General features: G+C 28.3%; 1 protein-coding gene across 2 annotated transcripts in view; it reads left to right on the forward strand.

The window, feature by feature from the left end:
- Window positions 1-27,156, forward strand: part of LOC142320414 (pleckstrin homology domain-containing family G member 5-like) — a 51,844-nt gene that overhangs the window by 10,945 nt on the left and 13,743 nt on the right. The window contains exons 4-10 of one of the 2 annotated variants that reach the window (XM_075358125.1): window positions 69-162; window positions 2,913-3,058; window positions 4,991-5,140; window positions 6,893-7,003; window positions 10,378-10,524; window positions 15,084-15,311; window positions 20,530-20,589. In XM_075358125.1, the coding sequence (XP_075214240.1) occupies window positions 78-162; window positions 2,913-3,058; window positions 4,991-5,140; window positions 6,893-7,003; window positions 10,378-10,524; window positions 15,084-15,311; window positions 20,530-20,586 (924 nt within the window). In that variant the 5' untranslated portion in view covers window positions 69-77 and the 3' untranslated portion in view covers window positions 20,587-20,589. The remainder of the gene's footprint in view (window positions 1-68; window positions 163-2,912; window positions 3,059-4,990; window positions 5,141-6,892; window positions 7,004-10,377; window positions 10,525-15,083; window positions 15,312-20,529; window positions 20,590-27,156) is intronic. The other variant, XM_075358126.1, reaches the window with a different exon arrangement.

Consider the following 27,156-nt stretch of genomic DNA (forward strand, 5'->3'; position numbering starts at 1 on the left):
TTTAGGCCAAAATAAATAGTATCTCTAAAAGAAGAGCAGTAATACCTTGTTATATATTTTAATTACAGGATACAAAAATGGAGGTTCTGGCTGAACAGCTGAACAATTATAGCAAACATGGTATTCCACATCTTCCAGATACTGTTGAAGACTTAGAAGAGGGTGATTAAATTTTAATGTTTCATTAATGAATAACTAATAGTTAGTCAACAATAGCAGAATTTGAGACAGTTGTGTATCTTTTAAAGTGTGAATGTATAAAAATACAGTTTATAAATCTAATTCTTTATATTTTATTTTATAATTCTATTTTGTAACATAATCTTTAATTTTCTGGTTATTATAATACGAATATATTTGTGTAAAAAGTTTCTATTCATTATTATTATTTAAAAATTTATATGACTATATGCTAATTAGGATTTGAAATTCACTACCAGTTTTAATTAAAACTCTTGTATTCATTGTTATACATTTTTGCTTCTCATTATTTCATTCATGTTACTCGATACTATTATGATGTTTTACTATGCATTGCTTATTGAAGTTTTGCTTTATTCAAATATTAATACTCAAACATGTGGAGGTTTATCATTTCTACAGATTAAAGCTACATTTATATATTGCAGTTATATATATATATATATATATACATATATATATATATGTATATATATATATAGCAAAAATTAAGTTTCTGATAAGTAATCATTAAATGATTATTGATTGATTACTCTTGTTAGTAGTTTATTTTAACATTTCACTATATTAATTTTCTTATTTAATTATTAAAACCAGAATTCATGTGTTTTTGTAGGAATTTTTTTATATACAGGCATTTAAATATGTTTGTAATGTTTTTGTAGACGTATTCATATTTTAAATAAAAATTAAAAGAAAGGTTTTTAAATTAAAACTCTTAAAAAGTAAAATAAATATTTAAAAAAATGGAATTGGCTTACAAATAAAATGCATGTAAAGATAAGAGCATAATTCTTTTTTAATTTTGCCTTAAATTTTTACACTTTGAAGTCAGCAAGGAGATTTAACTTTTAATTAGTTATAAATAGTTGCCTTTTAATTTGGTTCTGACTACACATCAAAATTTAAATAACAGTTGCAAAATGATTATTCTTTATCTTTCTAGTGCATTCTTTATGTCACTTTTGTTTCTGTTTTTTAAGTTTATCCTATTATTTTCTGGATTAAACATGATTTAATTCTGTAACTACAGTAATAATAAAATTTTTCTGTTGAAAATTTAGCATGCATGAGGATAAAAAATTTTTTTACTTTTATATTTATTAGAGAATTTATAAATATTGTTCTTTTAAATCTATTTATAGTGTGTCATGTTAATCTTTGAGTTATTACTGAATGAATAAGTTATTTTTTAGCAAATACAGGTAATGCATTCAAGTACCTTGTTTATCTACTGTCAGATACATAATCAATAAACGATGAAACTTGTGAAGAATTTCCAGGATCATTTTTAACCACCACAAAAATGAATAATATTTATTATCCTATGACAATTTCTTATTGCAACATTCAGAACCATGATGCCAAGGCTTTATTCTAAACACCCCTTTCACAAAAACACTGCCAGGAAGCTGAACTCTACATAGAAAAGTATTTTGTTGAAATCATAATAACAAGAGACTACGTGAAAGACAAACCATCTGGTACAGTAGAACAGACTTAGGTAGAATGAAGCGCTACCATCTAGTGGAAAAAATTGAACTAACTGTTTAATAAATTGTATTGTGACTATAAACAGTATGTTGTTTACATTAACATTTATTCTCTATGTATTTGTTTTTATAAAATTTCCAAAAACTTATGTCTACAACAGTTTTTTTTAACAAAATCTAAAAGAATAATCAGTATAATAGTAAATGTTAATGTAAACAATGTACTGTTTATAATACACAATACAGTTTATTATACAGTTGTTAATTCAATTTTTTCCACTAGATGGTAGCGCTTCATTCAAAATAAAAATATGAGAACAAACAAACCAACACACCATGCTTCTTGATATAAGTGATAACCAATTTGATTTAATATAAAATGGATTCAAAGGAACAGTAAGTAATTAAACTCATATGCTAATTTCAGAATAAGAATGACAAACTAATAACTGCTACCTTAAGAAATACATTGAAAAAGTTTCCTGCAAATTTAAAAAAGTGATCTACAGCATTACATATAGAACGTTACAAAAATAAAACAAATAAACCACTTTATAAAACAAAATCTCACATAAATTTAGATTTTCTGCTACAAGTTCTATGTAGGACCAAAAGGATGGTGCGCTTTTCACAACAATATGAAAACTCATAAAACCAATTCACTCCACTTTCGTATGTTACCTCATTGAAACAAGTCGTACAAGCACAAATATCAGTAGTAACATGAAAATCTTACATATAAACAATAAAAGATAAAAACATTTAACACATTTGAGTAACTCAAAAAATACAGGCATATAAAAATAAAATTCTAATAAAAAATATAATTTAAATCTGACATACTAAAATAAAAAAAAATAAAACCCAATTCAGACAACAGCAGCATAATTCTTTGTGATCTCAGTCACAGTATACAACAAAATCTGATAAATGTAACAAATATAATTATTACTTTAAAATGAAGTATACTTAGTCAGCTTAAAATCTATTCTATCATATCATAGATTTCAAAATTTAAACCTTACTGAAGATTAATAAAGCATGTCTTATCATATACAAAATTATTTATGAATTGAATTAATCCAGATACTTAATATCATCCTGATTATAAATGTTATTTATAACTTTTGAATATTTTTAAGGCTGTTATATATGTTAATAAAAATACTTAAAAACAAAAAAGTGAAAATTAATTTACTATTAAATTAAATTTTACAGCACTGTATAATTTAGAAGAAGACTGGAGAGATCTAATGAAAGATGCTAATTTATTACCAGAAAGGGTTCAGCAACAACAAACTGCAATTTGGGAACTGATACAGACTGAACTTGCTTATATTCGTTCACTAAAAGTAGTTAATGATGTAAGTATCTGTTATAAATTTATATATTAGTTATAAATAACTTCATTTATGAGGTGTAAATTTGCCCTTAGTTTAATAAATTTAAAATTGTAACTACTGTAAGCTTTATTACTTAATTTTATGTTGTAAATAATTGTTGTTTACGAAGTTTTGGCATAAATAAACTCCTATGTTATGGTACCATAAATACTGAATAACATAATTACTTGAGAGTTTTGATTACTCCATAACAATCATCTGCTATTTGTTTTTCACTACTTGCGTTTATTATTTATTGTTAAATATATGATTGAATGATATTAAAACTGAAAATTGATTTTTTTTTTTGTTTCAGTCTTATGACTGATTTGATGCATTCTGCTTTTCCTTTCTACTTTTTATTAATCTAAGTCTCAGTTTATCTACTACATTCTCAGTTTTTATTATCTTTTTATCTCTACAGACTAGTTTAGAGAGTAGGATAAGTCAAATCATTCAAAATAGTTTAATTACAAAATTAACTACTGATGATAAGAAAATTAAATTATTAATTTTATTAATTAAATCTAATTCTTTAATTAAGTCCAATTAAATTACTAATAAGAAAATTAAATAACAAATTACAGTTAAAACATCATAAAATAGTTAATAATCAGTGATTTGAAACAGTTCGTCAATAAATAAAATTCTTGTTTAACCAGGCAGTTTCAGCTCTTTTTTAGATTTATCCATATCAGTAACTGTATTAATCACCTGAGGAAGGTGGGAAATCAGTTCAATATTCTTATAGATTAGCTTTTCATTTATAAATAGTCCATGCAAATATTAATTTCACAAGCATATAATTGACACATTTCTTTCATGACAGCATAACCGCATTTCTTTTTTTCCATAACAAAGTCATACAATGCTTTTTCTAGGTCTGTATATTTTGGTTTTAAGCCACGAAAAGCCCTTTATTACCAGTGCCTTTCACCAGAAGTTTTTTCTTCTTACGCCAGTCTGGAATGCAGCTTTCATCTACGTCAAATTTTCTTCCTGCCTATGATTTCCAAGTTTTTCAGCCTCTTCTATAACGCGCAGTTTTTCATTTACTGTAAAAGATCGTAGACGCTGTCCTTTTGTATTCATTTTAATGCCGTAATTAAAATAAATCACCGTATTAAACTTTACAAGATAAACTAAACAGATAAAATGCACATTACCGTTCACATATACAAAAAGTACAATGACTTATGGTGAATAGACAAGATGACGATCGGTAACTGACACTGTAACTGTAGTGTCATTAGAACCGGATGCAGGTTACACAGCATGAGTCAGTTTTACTAAAATACCGTAACTTCGTTCCCATCGATAGAATGAGGAGGATGATAATAATTAAAGATGTATTCTGTATAAGCGACATCTGGTATTGATAAACGATAGCCTAACGTAACTATAATTATGTGATTGAATTTAGATATTTCTAAGAAAAAGTTTATTTTACATAAATAATCGTGGCCAAAGACTCTGTTTCAATTACGCCCTCCAGTTCCAAGAAAAAAAATGTGGGGTACTCGAATAAATACGGTAAATTGGCTAGAGACCATCGTACTGGAACTGGATGAACTGTAGCTTTAGAATTTAGATCAGCTACTGTTATCTGTTCCCCTCTTCTGAAGCTGTTTGCAACAAATGATCTTTTCTCCACAGTTTAAATATTATTTCTAGAAGAAATAATTCATTGTTCATTCTGGTTTTTTTTCATGCTTAAATATTAAACATTAGATATTAAAGTAATCGATACAGATTTTTCTTATCCATTTTTATAATACTTTAAACAGATAATTTTTTTTTTACCAAAACGTTTTATTTATGACAAATTTTACTGCAATATTTTCTGAGTTAGAATTAAATAAGCTTCTCTCTGTTATGATTATGTTTATTGTAATAATTTGCAACACGTTACAGTGGTGTGAAACTCAAAAAGGTTGTAACAGGCTTGGTTTAATGGATATTCTTGTAAAACCAATGCAACGACTAACCAAATATTCACTTCTTTTAAAAGCAATTCAAAAACATACTGAAATTGAAGAACACCGACAAAGCCTAGAATTAATGGTATGTATGTTTATATCTATATGTACTTTGTTTATATTGCAAGATATTTTTACTATCAGATACTTTAATAATTTGTTTTTTTTGTTTTGGCAAGATGAACTATTATTGAAAAAAGAAATCAGAAAATGGCTTCTCTCTCTACGTGAAATTTTGGTTCCATTATACAGAATATTATTTTTAATAACATTCATTGATCAGTATGTAGAGTGCACGTAGTCTATTAAAAAAGTGTTCTAAAACAGAGATTTTCAAAAAATGAAGTAAAAAATAAATTCACTTTATTATAGACTAGCACTCTTTTACATATATTATCAAATATATATTACAATAAATAAAAATACTTGTATAAAGTTTCACTATATAGCTATTTCAATTCCAGTGGAATCATCTTCAGTACTATAACATAAAGAAAATAAGAATTTTTAACATTAATAAACTATCAGTATTTTTGAAATACGGAAAGGAGAACATGTAGATCTTAGATCTACGCAGAAGTTACATGTGTTTTACATAAAGTAAAGTGTAAATTTCTGAAAATTTATACAAATGTTTTTATTTGTTGCAATAACTGGCAAATTAAACTCAAGAAAAAACAAATGTTATATATTACAATGTTTTGCATATTGTAGAAAGTAAAATATTTTGTATATATGTTTTTTTTTTTTTATTCTGAGATTATTACTTTTATTAAATATTATAAAAATCAAATAATTTTATAGCTAATTTCACAAACATGTTATTTTTTTGAATATCAGAGTTATTTGTGTAAATATATGATTTTATAAAGCGTTTTTGATTCCAAAATCAAATCTACTTACAAGAAATGGAAAAGTAAGAAACCATTGTGTCTTATAAGAATAGTTATGCAGAAAAACGTATTAGAAACTTTTAACGGGTGTGAGTAAAGGCAGTAATGAATGTGGGATTATATTTTATTTTTTATCATGTTTTCTACTGATTTTTTGAATTTTTGCATAGAAATACAAAGTCATCTAATAAATAATGAGGCTGTGCTTCTGTATCTCAGTGAAAACAGTGGAACTGATTGAGAGCTCTTTGGCAGAGACTAGGACGTGTCTGAACTTCATTACAAATATCAACACTTTCAGCTGTTCAGTTGATTGTTACTTGTTGTTTAGTGGTGCTATGCTTTCTGTTATATTCTGGAATAATGGCAGATTTAAAAGTGAAGCAACACTCGTTAGTTAAAATATTTTCTAAAATGAACAAAACACCAACAGAATGTTTGGAAATGATTACTTAGGCTTACAGGAAGACTACATGTTTGATGCACATATTTTTAAGCACCACAAAAGATTCAGCAAAGTACATCACAGTATCAAAGATTATAAATGTTCTGGACGATCTTTCACTTCAAGAACTGAAGAAAATATAGAAGAACTTCGCCAGATTGTTTAAGAAAATCACTAACTCAGTGACCAAATGAAAACTGAAACTGTGAAAATTGACAGAGATATTGTGTGGGAAATGTTATGTAAGGATCTCTCAACATAATAAAGATGTATGATGATTCTTACAGCAGACAAATAAGAATACAGCAAGGAAATTTTCTATATTTTTATTGCTCTGTAAATTCTTTGTAAATTTTATTTAAATTATGTTACAATAATTTGATGCTGACCCCGATACTTTTTTCCAAAAAAAAGTTGATTTAATAAAAACTCAAACACATTAATAACTGATTTTAAGTATTTTCTATTTTATACTAAATAAAGTTTTAATTTTTTACAGATTCGGCATGTCGATATGTTTGTAAATAGTGTAAATACAACATTAAAACAAAAACAAGATATGGAACGATTAAGAGGTGTCATTGCTAGGATTGAAGCTTATGATGTTGTGGTGAGTGTCCATTTATTTTAAATGAAATGAAATAGATAGAAGTAATATTAAACAACCGACTAGCATTTTCAATATGGCTTTACATGAATTTATAGGATATGTTACTTAAAATTTGCACCGGAGGTTAAAATTATATTTAATAATTTATAAAGAATGTAATATTATGATGGATGTTCAATAATTAATGAGACAAATTGGTGTACAGAAAAAACTATTTATTCAATGAAAATGTAACTTACACTCCTTTTCAACATAGTCCCCAGCAACATTTAGACACTAAATAAAAAAACCTTACCTTTGTGTGAGGGTTGCTGATTCCCGAAGCGTAGAAGTTACAATAATTTGTTCAGAACCAATTTGTTTGAACCATAACCATTAATTTGTTTGAACCATTTCTGTAGATTTTTTTGACTGCTTCATTGTTGAACTTCTTGCCGCGTAAAAAGTCTTTGAGTCGGCAAATGGAAATCAGACAGGGTGGTGAGGTCTGGGCCATAAAGAGGATGTGGCAACATCTCCCAACCCAACTTCTTGAATGTTTCTTCGGTTCTCTGGGCGATGTGGGGATGCGTGTTGTCATACAAGAGAATCAAACCTTTTGAGAGACTGCCCTGACATTTTCGCCTTATCATGGCTCTCACTTTCTGTTGAAGCATGTTAGAATAGTACTCACTGCTCGTGGTATGCTGTTCTTCTAAATAGTCACTAAAAATTGATCCTTGTGAGTCCCTTTCTTTTTTCCTGTTTAGCCTCCGATAATTTCCGTTCAGATAATACTTAAGAGGATGATATGTATGAGTGTAAATGAAGTGTAGTGTCTCGGTTCGACCATTCCTGAGATGTGTGGTTAATTGAAACTCAATCACCAAAGAATACTGGTATCCACGATCTGGTATTCAAATCCGTGTAAAAATAACTGACTTTACTAGGATTTGAACGCTGGAACTCTCGACTTCCAAATGCGAGTCCCAGAAGACCTTGTGAGTTCCAGTAACTTGTGAGTCCCAGAAAACTTTCAACATCACTTTGACACATGAGTTTGAGTTTTTTTTTTAGTGGGTGAATCCAAATGTTTCCACCAATAATTTTGCCATTTGGATTTGGGCTCGAAATGGTGTATCCATGTTTCACCATAGGTTATTATACGATCTAGAAAGAACCTTTCGCTTCAAAATGTTCTTTGAGCTCAGAACAGATGCGAATCTGGGTGTTTGTCAACTTGAGTCATCTGTCTTGGATGTTTTAATAAATCAGCTTTTTAATCGGTTGCAAAATAATGGCCATATAGTAGAAGAACATCAAATTTATGTTGTGCAGTTTGAGACCAACTGTTATTATTACCAAAACATTGTTGGTCCTCTTGATTTGCAAACTCAATAAATATATTTTCATAGATGTTTCAAGGTTTCATTGTTTCCAGCAAAATTCACATTATACCCCTCCCACCTTCAGATATTTGGTCAACATTGTTGATCTAAAGTTGAACTAAAAAAAACTTTCTTAAATTTTCTTAGGAACATTGAGAATTTATTTCAGCTAAGGAGTGATCTGTCATGTTTTTCCATGTTTTGTATTTTTTCTTTGTCATAATTCATGGTACCTGAGCACAGTCTTTCAATAGGCAAATTGATCAGAACTGTGATCAACTCTTTCTTCTAGAATCCCAACCTTATCATCAGTGCTTTTTGAGTGCTGAGATTGTCTTGTTTATTCAATTCATTGATTTAAATTTGATGTTTTGATTCTTTCATTAAAACTGATGTTCCATTACAGAATTCATTCAATATGTTCACATAAATGGTTCACATTTATAACCTTTCTTTTTTTGATGATTACTTTGTTAATGATTTTCTTGTGAGTTTTAATGCAAGTTTTTTTTTAATGGTTTAAAGTTTAATCACTGATATTATTATTTTGATAATTATTAATTGATATATGAGTCTGTAAATAAAGTAATGAGACTGGTTCAGAAAAAGTTTTATTTATAATCCAATTATACATGGACTCTGTCACCTTTGAAATAGTTCCCTTGGGAAGCCATGCAACGCTTCAGTTTTCCCACTCTTCATAACAATGTTGGAACTCAGAAACTGGAATATCCTACAGATGGTCGGTTACATTTTTTTTTTGTATGTTTTCTACTGTTCCAAAATGGTGTCCTTTGAGATGTTTTTTTTAAAGTCGAGAACAGGAAAAAGTTGCAGGGACTCAGTTCAGGTGAATAAGGTGATTGAGGAACTACAGGGATGTTTTTATTTGCCAAAAACTCATTAATTGAGAGTGGAGTGTTACAATGTGCGCTGTCATGATGCAGCATCCAGTTATCTGTGATTGCTAGTTTTATGTAGGAAACTCTTTTTTGCAGTCTTTCAAGAATTTCTTGGTAAACATACTGATCTACAGTCTGTCCTGTTGGCAGAAACTCCTTATGGACAATGCCATTACTAATAAAGTAACAGATTAATATGGTTTTGATTTGCTCAGTGATTGATTTTTTTAGGACATAGTGAGTTTGAAGTTTGCCACTCCTTAGTCTGGCGTTTTGTTTTTGGGTCATACTCAAATATCCAAGATTCATCACTGCTAATAACATTTTTTAGAAAATCAGGATCAGTTTCAATTTGCCCTAGAAAATTGCGACACACTTCTACCCTGTTGCTTTTCTTTTTAACTTTTGGGACCAATTTTGCACAAACTTTTTTCATGTCCAATTCGTTTGACCAAATTTGATGGACTGTGGTACGGTTCAAATTCAGTTGTTCTGCAGTCAATCTGACAGTTACTCGCTGGTCGTACCGTATCAAGTCTCTGATTCGCTCAACATTGTCTTCACTTTTTAACTGTCTTCCAGAGAATGGATCGTCTACAAATGATTCCTGGACATCTGAAAATGCTTTAAACCATCTAAAAACTTGGGCTCATGACAGAACGTCATCTCTATGTGCCCTTTTCAATTTTGAAAAAGTTTCAGTAGCATTCTCACTGAGTTTAACACAAAACTTGATTGTACAACGTTACTCATAATTAGTATCATTCATTTTTGTAACGCATAACAAAAACTCGTTTCACTAAAAGTTTTTTTTATGTCTCATGTGACAACAATAGACTAAAAATATTAATACCTAATATAAATCAGCTGTTCATATAACCAACCATATGTTTATTAGTAACTTTACAGTGTTGCCACTTTGGCTGCCAAAAAAAAAGTCTCATTACTTTATTTACAGACCTCGTATACTGAATAAATTAAATATCAAAATGTTTGTCTTTTTCTTATAATATACATTGCTATTATGTAATAGATTCTTTTATTCTGTTTAATACTTTTCAAAGTATAATTTTATAAATTGAAATATATGATTGATGTTTTATAGGAATCAAAGGATGAGGATTTGGAACGTCTCGTAAGAAGTTATAATGAACTTGATTTAACTTGTCCTATGCCTGGGTGTTGTAATTCTCAGCGACGTCATTTACTCCTGGAATCTGATCTCCGTTTAAAGGATAGTAATACTTCAAAGGTTTGATACTTATTTCTTCCTATAAAACTTTAATTTAATTTTTATTACATTTCTGTATTTATTATGGATATATAAAAAAAAATAATACGTTTATTTTAATTAATATTTATTATTTCAGTTAGAAATATTATGGAAAAATTTTTCTATGTTAGCAATGATCACCGTCGTTGAAAACAGTAGTAATGCCAGATGTAACATAATTAATTAATGGATTATCCTTTACTAGAAAAATGCTCAAAATTGCCTCAAAGTGCAAATTGTACCTAAAAAATCATGTTTAAAGATTATGAAAGTATTTCAGAAACATGTGTATATATATATGTATATATATATAATTTCTGTAACGTTCAAGAAATCTAGTTCTGAAGGATCTGTTTGGTTTTCCTACATAAATACCATCACAATGATTACATTTAATTTTATAAATTCCACACAGATTTTTTTTTTTTAAATATACATTTAGGTGGTTATTAGGTTTGTTTGCTGGTTTAAATATTTCTATTGTAAGTGGTAGTAATGTTTTCACTAATATTATTAGTGTATAAATATTTTATGTATATGTTTTCACTCTTTTGTGTCTTATTATGTATTGGTTGTAAGGTAGTTAATTTGTTATTGTGTCGGATAGTTGTTTTTTGAATTATTATAATTTTTTTAATAAAGATGATGTAAAATTAAACATATTAGAAAAATATCACATGTATAAATACAAACAAAATTTTAATTTGATAAACCATCAGACAGTGTTAGTGGGAGACGGTTTTATAAAAACTGTAACAGATAAACAACACTCATACAATAAATTAATACACAAAATTTTCATCATTAAGTATTTTTATTATACAATAACAGAATTATTTCAATCATGACTGATAATGCGGGATTCCACAAAAGTACTTTCATGAAAAATTAAGGTAAGACATTTCTTATCAATATTCTGTACCAGCTAGATTATTTTAATAGAATTTTAAATATAATTTAATAGTACAGAGGAGTAATATTAATCTTAAAAAAAAAAGATTAATTTCAGTAAAATAACATATATATATTTTTTTCTTTCTTTCTTTTGAATAATCAAATAATTCATTAACATATTGATCACTGTATTAATAATTATTGTGTTTCGGTGGATTTTATTTCATATAATATATTTAGAGTGTATTACGAAGTTCCTCCGGGACTTTCAACGTATTCTACTTTTAGAAATAATGGAAAAAGTTCATATAAAGATATGTCCTAAAATGCTTCGTTTGTGAGTTACAGCTAGTGAAATATTTTGCTCGGATTTCAGCTACCCTGGTGAAATGAGGTCATACTGAAATCTTTAGAACTTTAATTAAGGAGCAGAATTAGTGATTTATTATAGTTTTTGACCTGAAAAATAAAATACAATATATCTCAGAACCATATCTGCAGTATTTTTTGAGAACTGTGGGGTTAAAGCCAATAGATTGGAGTAAAAACCTTTTTTTTTATTTTTTATGTACAATAATTTTGTTAAATTGGTAATAAATACATAAAACTTTTAAACAAAACTTGTAGAGAATTTAGTGGACAATTAATTCCTCATGAGAATGTATATTTGTTTTGAATACAATATTTTTATCCATCCCCAGATGCAAAAATCTAAAGGTGTTAGATCAAGGAATCTTGGTGGGCAGGAATGTGGACCTCCACGACCGATCCATTTCTCAGGGAAATGATTTAAGTGAGTGCAAATGGCACAAGAGAAGTGGGGAGGCACACCATCATGCTGGAAATATATTTTGAATCTCAGTGCAATTCTTCTTAAAGAAAGTGCAAGTAGGCCTCAGTATTTAAGCAGCCAGGTAATTTGAATGTACTTAACAGCTGATTGTGAAGAAGGCCGCACCATATACTGAGACTAAATCAGTGTTGAAATTTCCCTTCTACCATTTCATGAGGACTTATCTTTTGCCCATGAATGCTCATTGTGTAAGTTATTGATGCCAGATTGAGTTAAATTTGCCTTTGGTAAGCAAAATATACTTATAGAGTTGTCGATTTGTATTCCACCAGTTGCCGAACTCCAAGGGAAGCAGACTATCTCCTGGGTGTTGATGTTGAAGTGGCTGTTTATGATAAGAATAAAACTTATTGTTTAAGTGTCTATAGAAAGTGAAACTCTGATCCGCTTAAAAAGACGTGTACTGATGCCTGGACTGTGCTGAACTGCATCGATAATAATTTCATCAATATTAGCATTGTGTTGGACAATATTAGCATTGTGCTGGTATGAAAGAGGTAGTGAACCTCTTTCCTGAAGATTGTGAAAAGTCATGGTAATTACTTTGTGATCTGGAATCCTGCAATTCAGAAAATGTATTTCATATTCTACTGCAGCAGTTGTAGCATTACCATTATATACACCCAAAATGAATACCATATCAGTGTATTCCTTTGTTGTAAATATGTACAGCTAAAGAAATTTGGGATTTGCATAGAGGAGAGACATAAGCCCTTGTTTACTTATCGCAAGTTCCTCATCATCGGATGAGTATTTATAAGAAGTGTTTTAATGTTTAATCTGGTAGACTAATAAATGAATTTGCGAGCAGATTGATAGTTTGAACATCGGTGATGTTAAAAGATGTAAAGTTTTTTGTAAGAAATTATTAATAAAAAGATATGATGTATCTTAAATGTAAAAACTATGACATTATGGTTGTTAATTTTAGTAATTGCACTCGTATTGTAATTTTGTAAAGCATTTAGTAAACAATTTATTATGGAACATTGTAGGGTTCTTTTTGGGAATCTAACAGCCACTTTTTTTAATTTTTTCTTCCAAATCAGCGGGTATTTGGAGGTATTTGCAGAGAAATTATAAATATAATCTAACCAAACTTAGCCTACGCTCACTAGACTTGACCAGGGAGCAAATGAAGCATAGGTTAAGTCTGGTTAGATTATATTTATAATTTCTCTGCAAATACCTCCAAATACCTATTTATTTAGAAGAAAAGATTGAAAAAAGTGGCTCTCAGATTCTGAAAAAGTGTAGTCATGTTTGCAATATTGGGTTGATTTTAACACAGAGGGGTATTTTGGGTAGTTCTATAGATTGATAAACAGATTTAGTGTTTACTTTTACATACAGGTTATTTTTGAGCAGTCTTTATTTTTTTATATTATATTTAAGTTTAGTTTTAACTTTGTAAGGTAACTATATAATGATTTTGGATTTTTGTTTTAAGAGTCTAGAATTAGATTTGAGGTTGAAAATTTAATTTAAAATTGAAATAAAAAATTTGATTAAATTAGAGAATTTTTCCAAAATAAGCAATCTTTATATTTGTAAGGTAAATTGATAACATGTATTTTTAAGCGATTTTTATTTTTGTATATAATATTTATGTTTGATTTTGACTAAGCAGTTTTATATTTTGTATATTTGTAAATTAACTCATAACAGATGTATATTTTATTTTAAATGTATTTAAACTGGTCAGATGGAAGAGGGAAACGTATAATTTCAATCTTGCCAGTTAATAAATAAATCAGTCTCTTTCTCCCTCTCTCTCAATCTATCTTTACATTCATATCATATAGTAGTTGTTCCTGGTCAGTGAAGATATTTCCTTCATTTAAACTTTTAACTGATTGCTATGTAAAAACTTATAAAACACATCCTTTTTTGGGATATAACCAATAACCTAATGATGCAGTGATTTTTAATATTAGAATTACTTCTTAAATTTAAACTTCACTCATCTGATTGGTCTAGTAGTAAAAATCATTGTTGTAAATCAACAGTTTTATGGCTGATTTTTAATGACAAACTTACTATCAAGGACAAATCCTTGTAAAAGTAAGTTACTTTCATATGGATTTGAATACTAAACGGTAGATACCAGTATACTTTAGTGGTTGGAGTTGATTAACCACACATCTAAGGAATAGTCAGCCTTGAGCCCATACAACTCCATTTATACATCATACATATTGGTAGAATTTAGAGCTAGTGTGGACTTTATTTTTGATGAGATTGTAGATGATGAAATGAAGCAACACTATGTTCTTCTTGAATCGTTATATTTAATTTCTTGTCACCCTAAATTTTTTATTGAATTACAATAGTTACATTAAACTTAAGAATGTATCACACTTTAGTCATAATTGAACTTGAACATTATCAAGAAACTATGAGTCCCCTTAAACTGAAATGAAAACATGACCGCACTGCGCGGGATTCTGACGTAGAATGATCGTACGAGCTTAACTCACCAGTGAGCTCTAGCAGCCACTAGATTGCAGCACTAGATAGCTCGACGTGGAACGGAACATATATTCTCATCTAATTGGGTGATGGAATTGCTTATTGTTCACAAGCTGGACAAATTTCAATGTACGCATTAGGAGTAAAAAAAAAAAATTAACCTAAAAGTATTTTATCAATGTAAATACTAGCGTAACTATACTAACTACTTTTATATTATATGCTTTTATTACTTATTCTTACAATTCCATAAAATTTCACTAATTATAAGTTTTTAACTTATAATTTAACTTAAAGTCAAATTTAACTTTTTTTTCAGATTGATGTACACTGTTTCTTGTTTACCGATATGTTACTCATCTGCAAACCAGCAACACGGAGATCTGAAGGCAAAGTTCGAGTTCTAAGACAACCATTTTTAGTAGAAAGATTGGTAGTACAGGAATTATCAAGAGAACATCCTACTCTAGCCTTGGTTTATTTGACTGAGTACAGAGTACCCTGTGGTGCTTTCCTTTTAATGAGTTCTGATACTAAGTTGATTAAGGTATAAAATTTACTTATTAAGATAACAATGAAATGTAATTTATTCATTTCAGTTATTTTTTAACTGCTATTGAATAAGTTTTTTGAACACGTTTTATAAGATAAAATGTAATATTAAAAGTAAGAAATAACACGTGATATAATTGATCTGAATTCTTTCATCAAGAATCATCCATCCATCCATAAATATAAATATGGTTTTAATGTTGTATGAATCAAAGTTGTATGGATACTACATAACAAAAAAAAAACAATTATTATCTCTGACAAATTGGGGAAACCAATTCAATCTTTTACTCTGGAATTTATGTTAACATAATTTACAGTATGTGTATTTAACCAACACAAACCTATAAACTAAAATAAATTAATTTATTTTCATATTTTTCATATTCAGGCCTCCTCTATGAATCATGAGACCTTGCCGTTGGTGAGGGGGCTTGAGTGGTCAGGAATACAAATTAGCTGGACCGAAGGTGCAACCATATCGGAGAGGTATCTGTTGAGAGCCAGACTAAGGAATGATTCCTGAAAGAGGGCAGCACCTCTTTCAGTAGTTGTTAGTGGCGTGAGTCACAATGACTTAAACGGCCACATCAACATCACTCAGTCCTCTGAGTACTGCGCAGCTGAAAGCAATGGAAAACTACAGCTGCTTTTTTTTTCCAAGAAAATGTGGCTCTCTACATTTTCATATAGCAATGATGAAGACGCCTTCCTTGGTATTCCGGAGGTAAACTAGTCCCCCGTTCGGATCTCCGGGTAGGGACTACTAAGGAAGGGATCACCAGAAAATTAAAAAATAACATTCTACGAGTCGGAGCATGGAATGTTAGAAGCTTAAAAAAGGTTGGTAGGCTAGAAAATTTAAAAAGGGAAATGGATAGGATAAATGTGGATGTAGTAGGAATTAATGAGGTTCGGTGGGAAGAGGAAGGCGACTTTTGGTCAGGTGATTTTAGAGTAATTAACTCAGCTTCAAATAATAGGCAGGTAGGAGTAAGTTTCATAATGAACAAGAAGATAGGGAAGAGAGTAGAGTATTTCAAAACACATAGCGATAGAATCATTATAATAAGGATAAAATCAAAACCTAAACCGACAACGATTATTAACATCTATATGCCTACAAGCGCCCATGATGATGATGAGGTAGAGTGTGTATACGAAGAGATTGATGAAGCAATTAAACACGTAAAAGGAGATGAAAATTTAATAACAGTTGGAGATTGGAATGCAAGCATTGGAAAAGGCAAGGAAGGAAATATAGTGGGTGAATACGGGCTGGGCAAAAGGAATGAAAGAGGGGACCGACTTAGAGAGTTTTGCACAAAGTATAATTTAGTAATTGCCAACACCCAATTTAAAAATCATAATAGAAGAATGTACACTTGGAAAAAGCCAGGCGATACTGCAAGGTATCAGATAGATTATATCATGGTTAAGCAAGATTCAGAAATCAACTTGTTGACTGCAAAACTTACCCTGGAGCAGACATTGATAGCGACCATAATTTGGTGATAATGAAATGTATATTGGGGTTTAAAAACCTGAAGAAAAGGTGTCAGATGAATCGGTGGAATTTAGAGAAGCTTGAGGAAGAGGAGGTAAAGAAGATTTTTGAGAAGGACATCGCAAGAAGTCTGAGTAAAAAAGATAAGGTAGAAAATGTAGAAGAAGAATGGGAGAATGTTAAAAAGGAAATTCTTAAATCAGCAAAAGCAAACTTAGGCGGAATAAAGAGAACTGGTACAAAACCTTAGGTTTCAGACGATATATTGCAGCTGATGGATGAACGTAGAAAATATAAGAATGACAGTGATGCAGAAAGTAAAAGGAACTATCAGCAATTAAGAAATGCTATAAACAGGAAGTGCAAACTGGCGAAAGAAGAGTGGATTAAAGAAAAGTGTTCAGAAGTTGAAAGAGAAATGAACATTGGTAAAATAGACGGAGCATACAGGAAAGTTAAGGAAAATTTTGGGGTACATAAATTAAAATCTAATAATGTGTTAAACAAAGATGGTACACCAATATATAATACGAAAGGTAAAGTCGATAGATGGGTGGAATATATTGAAGAGTTATACGGAGGAAATGAATTAGAAAATGGTGTTATAGAGGAAGAAGAGTAAGTTGAGGAGGATGAAATGGGAGAAACAATACTGAGATCTGAATTTAAGAGAGCATTAAAAGATTTAAATGGCAGGAAGGCTCCTGGAATAGACGGAATACCTGTAGAATTACTGCGCAGTGCAGGTGAGGAAGCGAATAATAGATTATACAAACTGGTGTGTAATATTTATGAAAAAGGGGAATTTCCGTCAGACTTCAAAAAAAGTGTTATAGTAATGATACCAAAGAAAGCAGGGGCAGATAAATGTGAAGAATACAGAACAATTACTTTAACTAGTCATGCATCAAAAATCTTAACTAGAATTCTATACAGAAGAATTGAGAGGAGAGTGGAGGAAGTGTTAGGAGAAGACCAATTTGGTTTCAGGAAAAGTATAGGGACAAGGGAAGCAATTTTAGCCCTCAGATTAATAGTAGAAGGAAGATTAAGGAAAAACAAACCGACATACTTGGCGTTTATAGACCTAGAAAAGGCATTCGATAACGTAGACTGAAATAAAATGTTTCAGCATTTAAAAAAAATTAGGGTTCAAATACAGAGATAGAAGAACAATTGCTAACATGTACAGGAACCAAACAGCAACAGTAACAATTGAAGAACATAAGAAAGAAGCCGTAATAAGAAAGGGAGTCCGACAAGGATGTTCCCTATCTCCGTTATTTTTTAATCTTTACATGGAACTAGCAGTTAATGATGTTAAAGAACAATTTAGATTCGGAGTAACAGTACAAGGTGAAAAGATAAAGATGCTACAATTTGCTGATGATATAGTAATTCTAGCCGAGAGTAAAAAGGATTTAGAAGAAACAATGAACGGCATAGATGAAGTCCTACGCAAGAACTATCGCATGAAAATAAACAAGAACAAAACAAAAGTAATGAAATGTAATAGAAATAACAAAGATGGGCCACTGAATGTGAAAATAGGAGGAGAAAAGATTACGGAGGTAGAAGAATTTTGTTATTTGGGAAGTAGAATTACTAAAGATGGATGAAGCAGGAGCGATATAAAATGCCGAATAGCACAAGCTAAACGAGCCTTCAGTAAGAAATATAATTTGTTTACATCAAAAAATCATATACATGTGAATCTTTATATAAGTTATTGCACCTATAAATGTAATGATAAGTTATTGTATTAATGATTGAAATATTTCTAAAAGATTGTAGTAGACTATTTGGAGGAACTGGAACAGGATTCTTTGAATAGAACTGCAGAATGAACTGAGGAGCTTGTTTATATACTGTATATGGAGCCACTGAATCGTCAGGAGCCGAGTGCATTCGAAAGGAGCTGTATGAACTATGAAGAGCTGCTGAATTGTCAGGAGCTGAGTGCATCCGAAAGGAGCCGAGTGAATCCAACCAAAGCCTTGATCTTTAAATTTAAAAGTCCTATATTAAATGAAAATTAAAGTTCCAACATTTAAACAGGAGCAACAAAAAAGTGAACATTTAAAAAGTATTTAAAAATTAAATAAGTCGTTTAAATAACCCTGAGTCTTAACAGCTGGTTCTAACATGACGATGCAGCATCACACTATGTACATTCAACTTCTGATTTTGTTAACAAATTCTTTGGAGATTGGGTTATTGGTTGTGAATTATGGCCACCAAGATCTTCTACAGATTTGACTGGGCCAGAATTTTTATTTGGAGTTATCTCAAAGAAAAAGCCTTCAGCAACAAACCACAAACACTTGAACAACTGATGGTCAATGTCGAACAAGCTATTTTAAATATCAACCCACAAACTCTGTAAATAGGTGCAAGAAAGACAATGAAAAGGGTGAAAGCATGTATTGATGAAGATGGCGGCCACTTCCACCATTTACTCTAGATTTAAGATATTAGAAAATTTGGAAATAAATTAATAACTTACAAATTCCTTTTTATCTAACTATACCTACTAATGTAGATGGTTTGCATTTTAAATGGAACACTATATAATTAAAAATGGGGAAAGTATTACACTTTTTTGCTTTCAAATTCAGCTTATAATAGTCATCTTTGTTGCTCGCCTTTAAAAAATTGTATTTGTTTATTTTGTTGTTAAGTTTTTATCTACCATTTATTTAGTAAATAATTGTTAAATACTGAGTTTTTAACTTTATTTCATTGTAATATAAAGCTTACCTTTCTTCTTATACATAGTATGTAGTTGCTTATTTATTCAATGTGCTCTGCTGTATGGTTGTGTTGTTTATATTCACTATCATCTCAGAGAATCTACTGTATTCAGTAATTAATGACTTCTTCATTTTTATGACAACTATTTACGTATGCATATATGGGTATGAGATATGGCTGAAATGTAATGCACATTCACTCATAACTTGCAAATGAAAAGAGACAGTGAAATGCAACAATTGTGGAATAAAAGAACTTTTATTTACTATAAAAATTTATGTTTATTTTTCTAGTAGTCACCATTTACAGTTATATATCTCTTCCAGTGGTAAATCAGTTTTTTCATTTTGTCAATGAAGAATGCTAATAGTTTTTCCTTGATTTTCAACCTCCCTTCATCCTTCAGTTCAGCATCCATGGTGAAATGAATATCTTTAATATCCCTCTTTAATTGCAGAAAGAAGTGAAAATCATCAGGGGCCAAATCTGGTGAGTATGAAAGTGAATGGGATATGTGTGGCTTTATCATGTTGTAGAGTTATCGGCTTCATGGAATTTTGGAATGTTGTAGTATGGGATAAAATTACAAGATCACAGCACCTGTCGCTTTGTGTGAGACATCTTGTTCTCCCATTACTTTTCAGTTTGCGTTACATTTCAGCCGCCCTCTTATTTAAAAATGAATAAAAGCTCATACTGTAAGGTTTATTCCTTATGAATTAAACATAAGGATTAAAACTTAAAATCAGTTGGTGATAAAAATTTGACTACTGGTTTACATAAAGAAACATTACAGAAAACTAGAATTTTCTACTGTTAATTATTTTAGCTTAGCATGACAAAATTATCAGTTCAAAAACAGATGGTATTTTTATTTATTTGTAAGTTGTTTGTACAATTTTATATAAATTTTTTACTGTTTTATCTATATTGTAAATATCACTTGTTTCAGGGATGTTTGAAAACAGTTCTTCATCATTACTGGTTCTCAAAAGTTTATTCGCTCTGAAAGGTAATGTAAGGTTGATGAACAACCTTTCAACTTGGTATTTATATTTTTTAAGAAGTATAAATGTAACATTGTGAAGGAAATTGTAAATATGTTAATAATGTTTTTGATATGTAAACCAATTAAATTTATGTATATTATGATAATTTGTTTATTTGTAATTAAATATTTATAAAACTATTAATAATTATTATAGTTTGTAACTAACATTCAATTTGAACATTATAATGTTCCTAGTAATTACATTTGAAATTTTTAATATGTTTAAGAGAATCTAGAAATAAGTATATATTTCAGTACATAATTACTGAAACATATTATTCATTAATGAATTATATCTTAGGAATACATTTATGTAGATATGCATATACAATATGTTTTATTTCATCTAAAATATATCATTTTAGTTCGATAGGAATTGTGAATACTGTTGACTTATTAATGTGAAATATGAATTTTTTTTAATGATTGTGGTATTGGCAGTAGTAAAATCTTGTTCTAGTTTAAAAGTAAGGATTAGTGTCTGGTTTTAATTACTCACTGATCAAATTAATAATAAAATAATTGTGGAATGAAGTAATCCGAACAACTGCGTTTAGAAGTTTTTATTATTTCTTACAATAATAAAAACATTTCTTTATAAATGTAATATGTTATTTTCCTGCAGAATTTTTATCTTAAAGTTAATAGTTAATTATTTTTTGTAGTACCTGCTTAATATAACCTTAAAAATTTAGTATTAGTATATTTTCTTCTTATATTTTTTTACACAAAGCAGTGGTTATTTAATTATTTTTACTTGTATTATCTTGTTATTACACAATTTATTCATTTATATTTTATTTTATATTAATTCATAGAATATTTTACTATTATTAAGATAAATATACTATATATATATATATATATATGTATATAAGTATATTAATATAATACTGACTTCTGAAAAATAAATAGTTTAATTGCATATCTTATGTTGCTGGTATTTTGTTTGTTGTAAATTCCATAAAATTACTTTTTGTACAACAATAAACTCCTTCCTTGTTAATCGTATTATACTTAACAAGTCTATTTAATTTCTTCTTTTTACTGGGGCATATATGTATATATGTATGTGGCATCAGTACAATAATATTCTTCTTATTTAATTAATTATAGTAATCAAATAAAAATCTCAGCATAGAAAACCAGCATGACCGAAAAATGTATATAAATTGTTGAATACTTGAGGAAACATAAGATTTTTAATGATTATTTATTAAATGATTTCCTTTCAAAAAACTGGATTTTTTTCTTCAATAGGTCCTTTGGAATTAATTAAGCAGCACATTGTTGGTATGTTTCTCATCTTAAAAAAGGTTAGGAAACTCCTAAGTATGTAATTAAATCAATATACATTGTCTGTTTTGTTAATTTGTTTATTGTGTATTATTTTCAGATTTGTTAATTTCATATTGTTCAAATAAGTTAAGATCTTAATATTTTTATACATTTGCAAATTTAAATCGTAGGATAATCTATCTGTCTCTGTATTGTACTGTTTCTATAAATAGGTTTACAAAATTTGATTCTATTTTGGTGTGCAGTGTTGTATGTGTTACTTATCTTCACTCACAAACAATGAATTGTGGCACACAAAGCGTAATAAAGATAGCATATTACTGAAGTAATATAATATAGGTTGAATGTACCGTTCAGTTATATTCTTAAGAGGTTTCTTAACCTTTTTAAAATAAGTACCATTTACAGTAGCACTATCAATAACTCAATTGAAATAAGTGAGTTATTAATAGCTCATGCCGTTTTTCAGCTATTAATTAGCTGAAAAAGGTTACTGTAGAAGAAAACGTTTTAGTAATTGGAAAGTGAAGTGATATATAATTTTAAACATCATTTAACTTCTCACAAATTATTCTTTTATACCACAATGATTCCTGGTTCAAGTAAGTTCAATGGCCTTTCGTAATATTTAATTTTGAGAAAAGTTTTAAAGAATATTCCTAATATCAGTTTTTCAGTTAAGGAAATCAATTGCCACAGCACATAACATAGTCATTTGTTTTAACGGTTTATTAAGTTTTTTATTATAATTATTCTTGCAAAATGTAACATATATATGTATTTGTATCATGAACTTCTTTAGCTTAGCTACTAGATGTTACAGAAAAAGAAAAATCATTAACTTTCATAAAATATATTATGAATATTTATTTTTAAAAAATTGTATAGAAGCAATATATAAAATAAACTTAGTTGTAGGAGGTACTAATCTGAAAGAAAAACACTATTAATAATTAATGTTATCTTGCTTTATTATTAAGAATAATTTATATATAATATTCCTGCCTTTCATTTTAAAAAATATACACAAATTTATAATGTCTTCAATGAAATGAAGGATAAATTGCTTTAAGAAACACGACTTGTATGTATTCTCATTACATATATTTATTTCCATTAATCTTCCTATTAGATAACAGTTAAATACAGAAAAATTTAAAAAAACTCTCAGTTCTAAAAGGGTAAAGGATACTATTTTCAGTAAGATGACTAAATGTTAGTAAGATTATGTTGCTTGCAAAAATTTATTCTTTCAGATTTTATTATTTGAATTGGATTCAGATTTGATATATGAATTACATTCTTGAGGTTATATAATATTATATATTTGAGTTATTAACTCAAATATCTCATATGAAAATTCTAAAATACAAAAAAAAATCATACGAACAGGAAAGTTCAGTTTTATTAAAAATTCTCTTAATTGGTTGGTTGCAACCAAATACAGTTCTAGTAAAACACCGATGGATATTGTTTTGAGACTTTGTTAATTTTACATATGACTAATAAAAAATGTGAAGACAATTAGTCATTCATTGAAAAGTTATGTCCAAATGTTTAAAACATACTGTAATGACAAAAAAGGAGAAACTTAATTTAACCCTTGGGTGCCATATTTGGATAAACAGATGTTGACATTATGTTTTAAAGATGCCAAACTCTTTTATACAGGATTATGGTAATTTAAAAAGAGCTACATTCATTTTACTGGTTATAAAAAAAATAATGACAATAATAAAAGAAATACTATTTTCTTTGTATAAAATCATATTTAACCGTACCTACTTTTTTTCAGTATTAATATTATTTGTGAATTGTTAGTATGTTGGAATTTGGCGTAGTAATAAAAAACAGACTTTTCTGCAAGAAAAACAATCAAGTCTTTGCTGAAAAGAGGAAAATTGCTGTGTCTGCAAAGCAATCGGCAAAAAAGTAACAAAATAAAAAAGTTGATTTTTAATGTGCAGCGTGTAAAGAAGTTATACAATATATTCTACACTAAATGTATTTGCAATTTTGAAACAAAATTTATTAATATATGTGCATAATTATCATTGAACAAATCTTATTTAATGTTTATTTGATTTTATTGAGGCTGACTTTTTTCATTTTCATTTTTACATTTGGATAGAAAAATTGCTAAAATATGTCAACTTTGCAGTTTATTTTACTAAATTTTTAAAATTTAGTGTTCAGATATAAAAGTATAGTATTTTTTAAGAGATATACTTTTATGTTAAAAGAATTTTTTGCATATGCAACAAATTTCATTATAGTATGTATTTTAAACAAGTTTATTACAAAATTTTTAAAATGATGGTAAGTGTTTGTGTAAGTTTATGGAGAATTCAATTTTTTTAATGCTACATAACATTTTATAGTATCATTATTTCTGAAATGATCATACTAATTTATACACTTTTCATTTGAAAAAAAGTCAGACATTTATATTTTTTTAATATGGAAAAAAAAGAAATTAAAGGTACAAAAATGACCATACATTTAATAATAATAAAAGGATATGATTTATCACGATTCAATTATTAATATCAGTTTTACTGTGCTAGCCACAAAAATAGAGATTCAGTGATACCAAGGAGTATATTTTATGTAATTTTTTTATAAAATTCTCAGTCAACTTAAAATTACTAGTAACAAAATTTGAATTTTACCCTACATTATATTGAATAATAATGGTATTTTTTTTAACTGAATAAATCAGACATTAAGAAACAGTTTTTCTTTAAGATAACAGTTGATGTAAAGAATAGTTATGAAAAATATTAGAATATTATGCTGATAAGTGTTGTTCTAAATCTTAATTTAACCGACAAAGACATTTTTCCTTCCACACAACATAATTATTCCAAATATTAGAGTGCAATTTTTGGTCTATCTATAATAAATTAATTTGTAGGTTTGGTCATATTAATTTATGTAGTAAACTAGTAGTGTATTCATAATTACATGTGACTTGTGTAATTAGACTGTAAATTATGACTCCAAGATAAGACATTTCTCTGAAAGACGAAACAAATGCGTTCTGGCACCTCAAATTTTAAAAAATAAGCACAAAGTTTCTATTTGTTTTATTATACAGAATAAGTTTATTAAAATTTATAACCAACAAAAATTCCTTCAGTTTATTTAAATAATATAGACTGTAAAAGGAGTGTTTAACATTTGTTGCAAGCAGACTAATTTTATAGAATGAGATTAAACTACTGCATTCTTTGGAAATGTTGCTTCCTGTCTATATAATCATATATAAATATAAATATTTATAAATCAACCACTGAATAAATATATGTAATTGTTAGAACTATACCAAAAACTGTGGAATTTTTTTTATTATAAGTTGTGGATATTTTTCTGTGTGAGACAATCGCATATATTATAGAAAGTTGTTTTTTGCCTTATCTTGTTTGTATTAGGTTATGTACTACTTGTTAAGGTATTAAAGCACTTTCTGTTTGATTTCCTCGTGTAATAAGGTTAAAAAGGATCTCTAAAAATGGTTTTAACACAATATTTAGTTTTATTAAATAGTATATTGCCTAATATTATTGATGTTTAATATTTTTCTGAAAAAAAATATTTGTGTATGTAAACAAAAGTAAATTTATAGATATATTAACTGAAGTATATCTCAGAATTTCATTTCTAATAAAAATTAATTTAAATATCTCTTATTTTATCCATTAAATAATATTTTTATCCTAATTGGATAATAAAAAATGTTTTCTTACTTTATAGACCACTGATTTGCTGTATTATTATTAAATTATCATTGAAGGTTTTTAATAAATTGTCTTCTAAGGAAAAGTGTGCTTTTCTACCTATAAAATCTGGTTGTTATTAATTATATGGAAATTATAATCAATATGAATATTGTAGAAAGGGTATTTCTAACTGAAATTCTCAGAATGTTCCATTTGCCTTTGATTAAACCAAGTATTTAAAAAAAAAATTATTTTACAAATAAATGTAAAATTATTATTTCACAATAATTTAAGGCTCCATTTCTATAAAATATTTAATTCCATTTCTATAAACTAATATATTATAAAAAATCTTGTTATTATATAACTTATTTTACCATAACTCTAGTGGGGTCTGGCAGAACAGTTTATAGTTCAGTTGGGTACTTCTGGGAAGGGCAAGGTTGTTCCTTCAGAAATCTTTTGCATTTTTTCAAATGATTATTTGATTTCTAGAGAAATTGAAGATTTTTACAACAGATTTTTTCTTTTTTTAACCTCTGGGACCACTGTTAGGTATTACTGCAGAGGATGAGATGAATGGCAATTTTTGTAGTGTGTGAAAATGCCATGCCTGACCGGGATTCAAACCTGGAACCTCCAGATGAAAGGCCAAGACATTATCATTTGCGCCACGGAGGCCACCTTTTTTTTTTTTACAATAAATGTTTAACATGTTGAGTGACAACCACCTTTATAAATATCCTTTTTAGAATTGCTAGACATTTATTTTAATCTACTATAAAAATGTCAGCTAATTTAGTATGCTTCCAACACCTACATATTATTTGGTTAATGTAGTAAGCAATCTACGTCTGTAATTAGTTAGTTCTTAGATGATGCCACTGAAATGCTATATTGAAATAAGAAAATAAATATAAAAAAGAATGAATAAATGGACTAATTTAAGAATAAATGGAATTATTTTTACTTAATACCAAAACTATAAATATAATCTAACCAAACTTACCCTATGCTCGCTAGTCAAGATTAATGAGCAAAGTGAGTGTAGGTTAAGTTAGGGTAGATTATATTTATAAGCATAAAATTATAACATGCGCAGGTTAATTTATTTTTTAATTAGTTCATTTATTATTTTTTTTTTTTTTTTTGTATTTATTTTCTTATTTCAGTACTGTGTTTCAGTGGTGCCATCTAAGAACTGACTACAGAGATAGTTCGCCTACTACATTAATACCTTTTATGTAATGATTAAAACATAAATTTCATTTTAAATTAATTGAAACTTTAAATTGTTTCATTTTATCCCATACATCATTTGTATTTGAATAATAGATTTTTTATTTAAAAAAATGATATTAACATTCACTTTTTCATTTAAAAAAAATATGTTAATATTTTATAAAAGCTTACATAACAAATTTTAAAATATTTATGCAACATAAAAGCATTTCATTACAAATTCGTTAATGTATTTTATCAACTAAAAATACACTAAATATTATCC

Source organism: Lycorma delicatula, chromosome 2 (genome assembly GCF_047948215.1).
Source record: "Lycorma delicatula isolate Av1 chromosome 2, ASM4794821v1, whole genome shotgun sequence".
Classification (NCBI taxonomy): domain Eukaryota; kingdom Metazoa; phylum Arthropoda; class Insecta; order Hemiptera; family Fulgoridae; genus Lycorma; species Lycorma delicatula.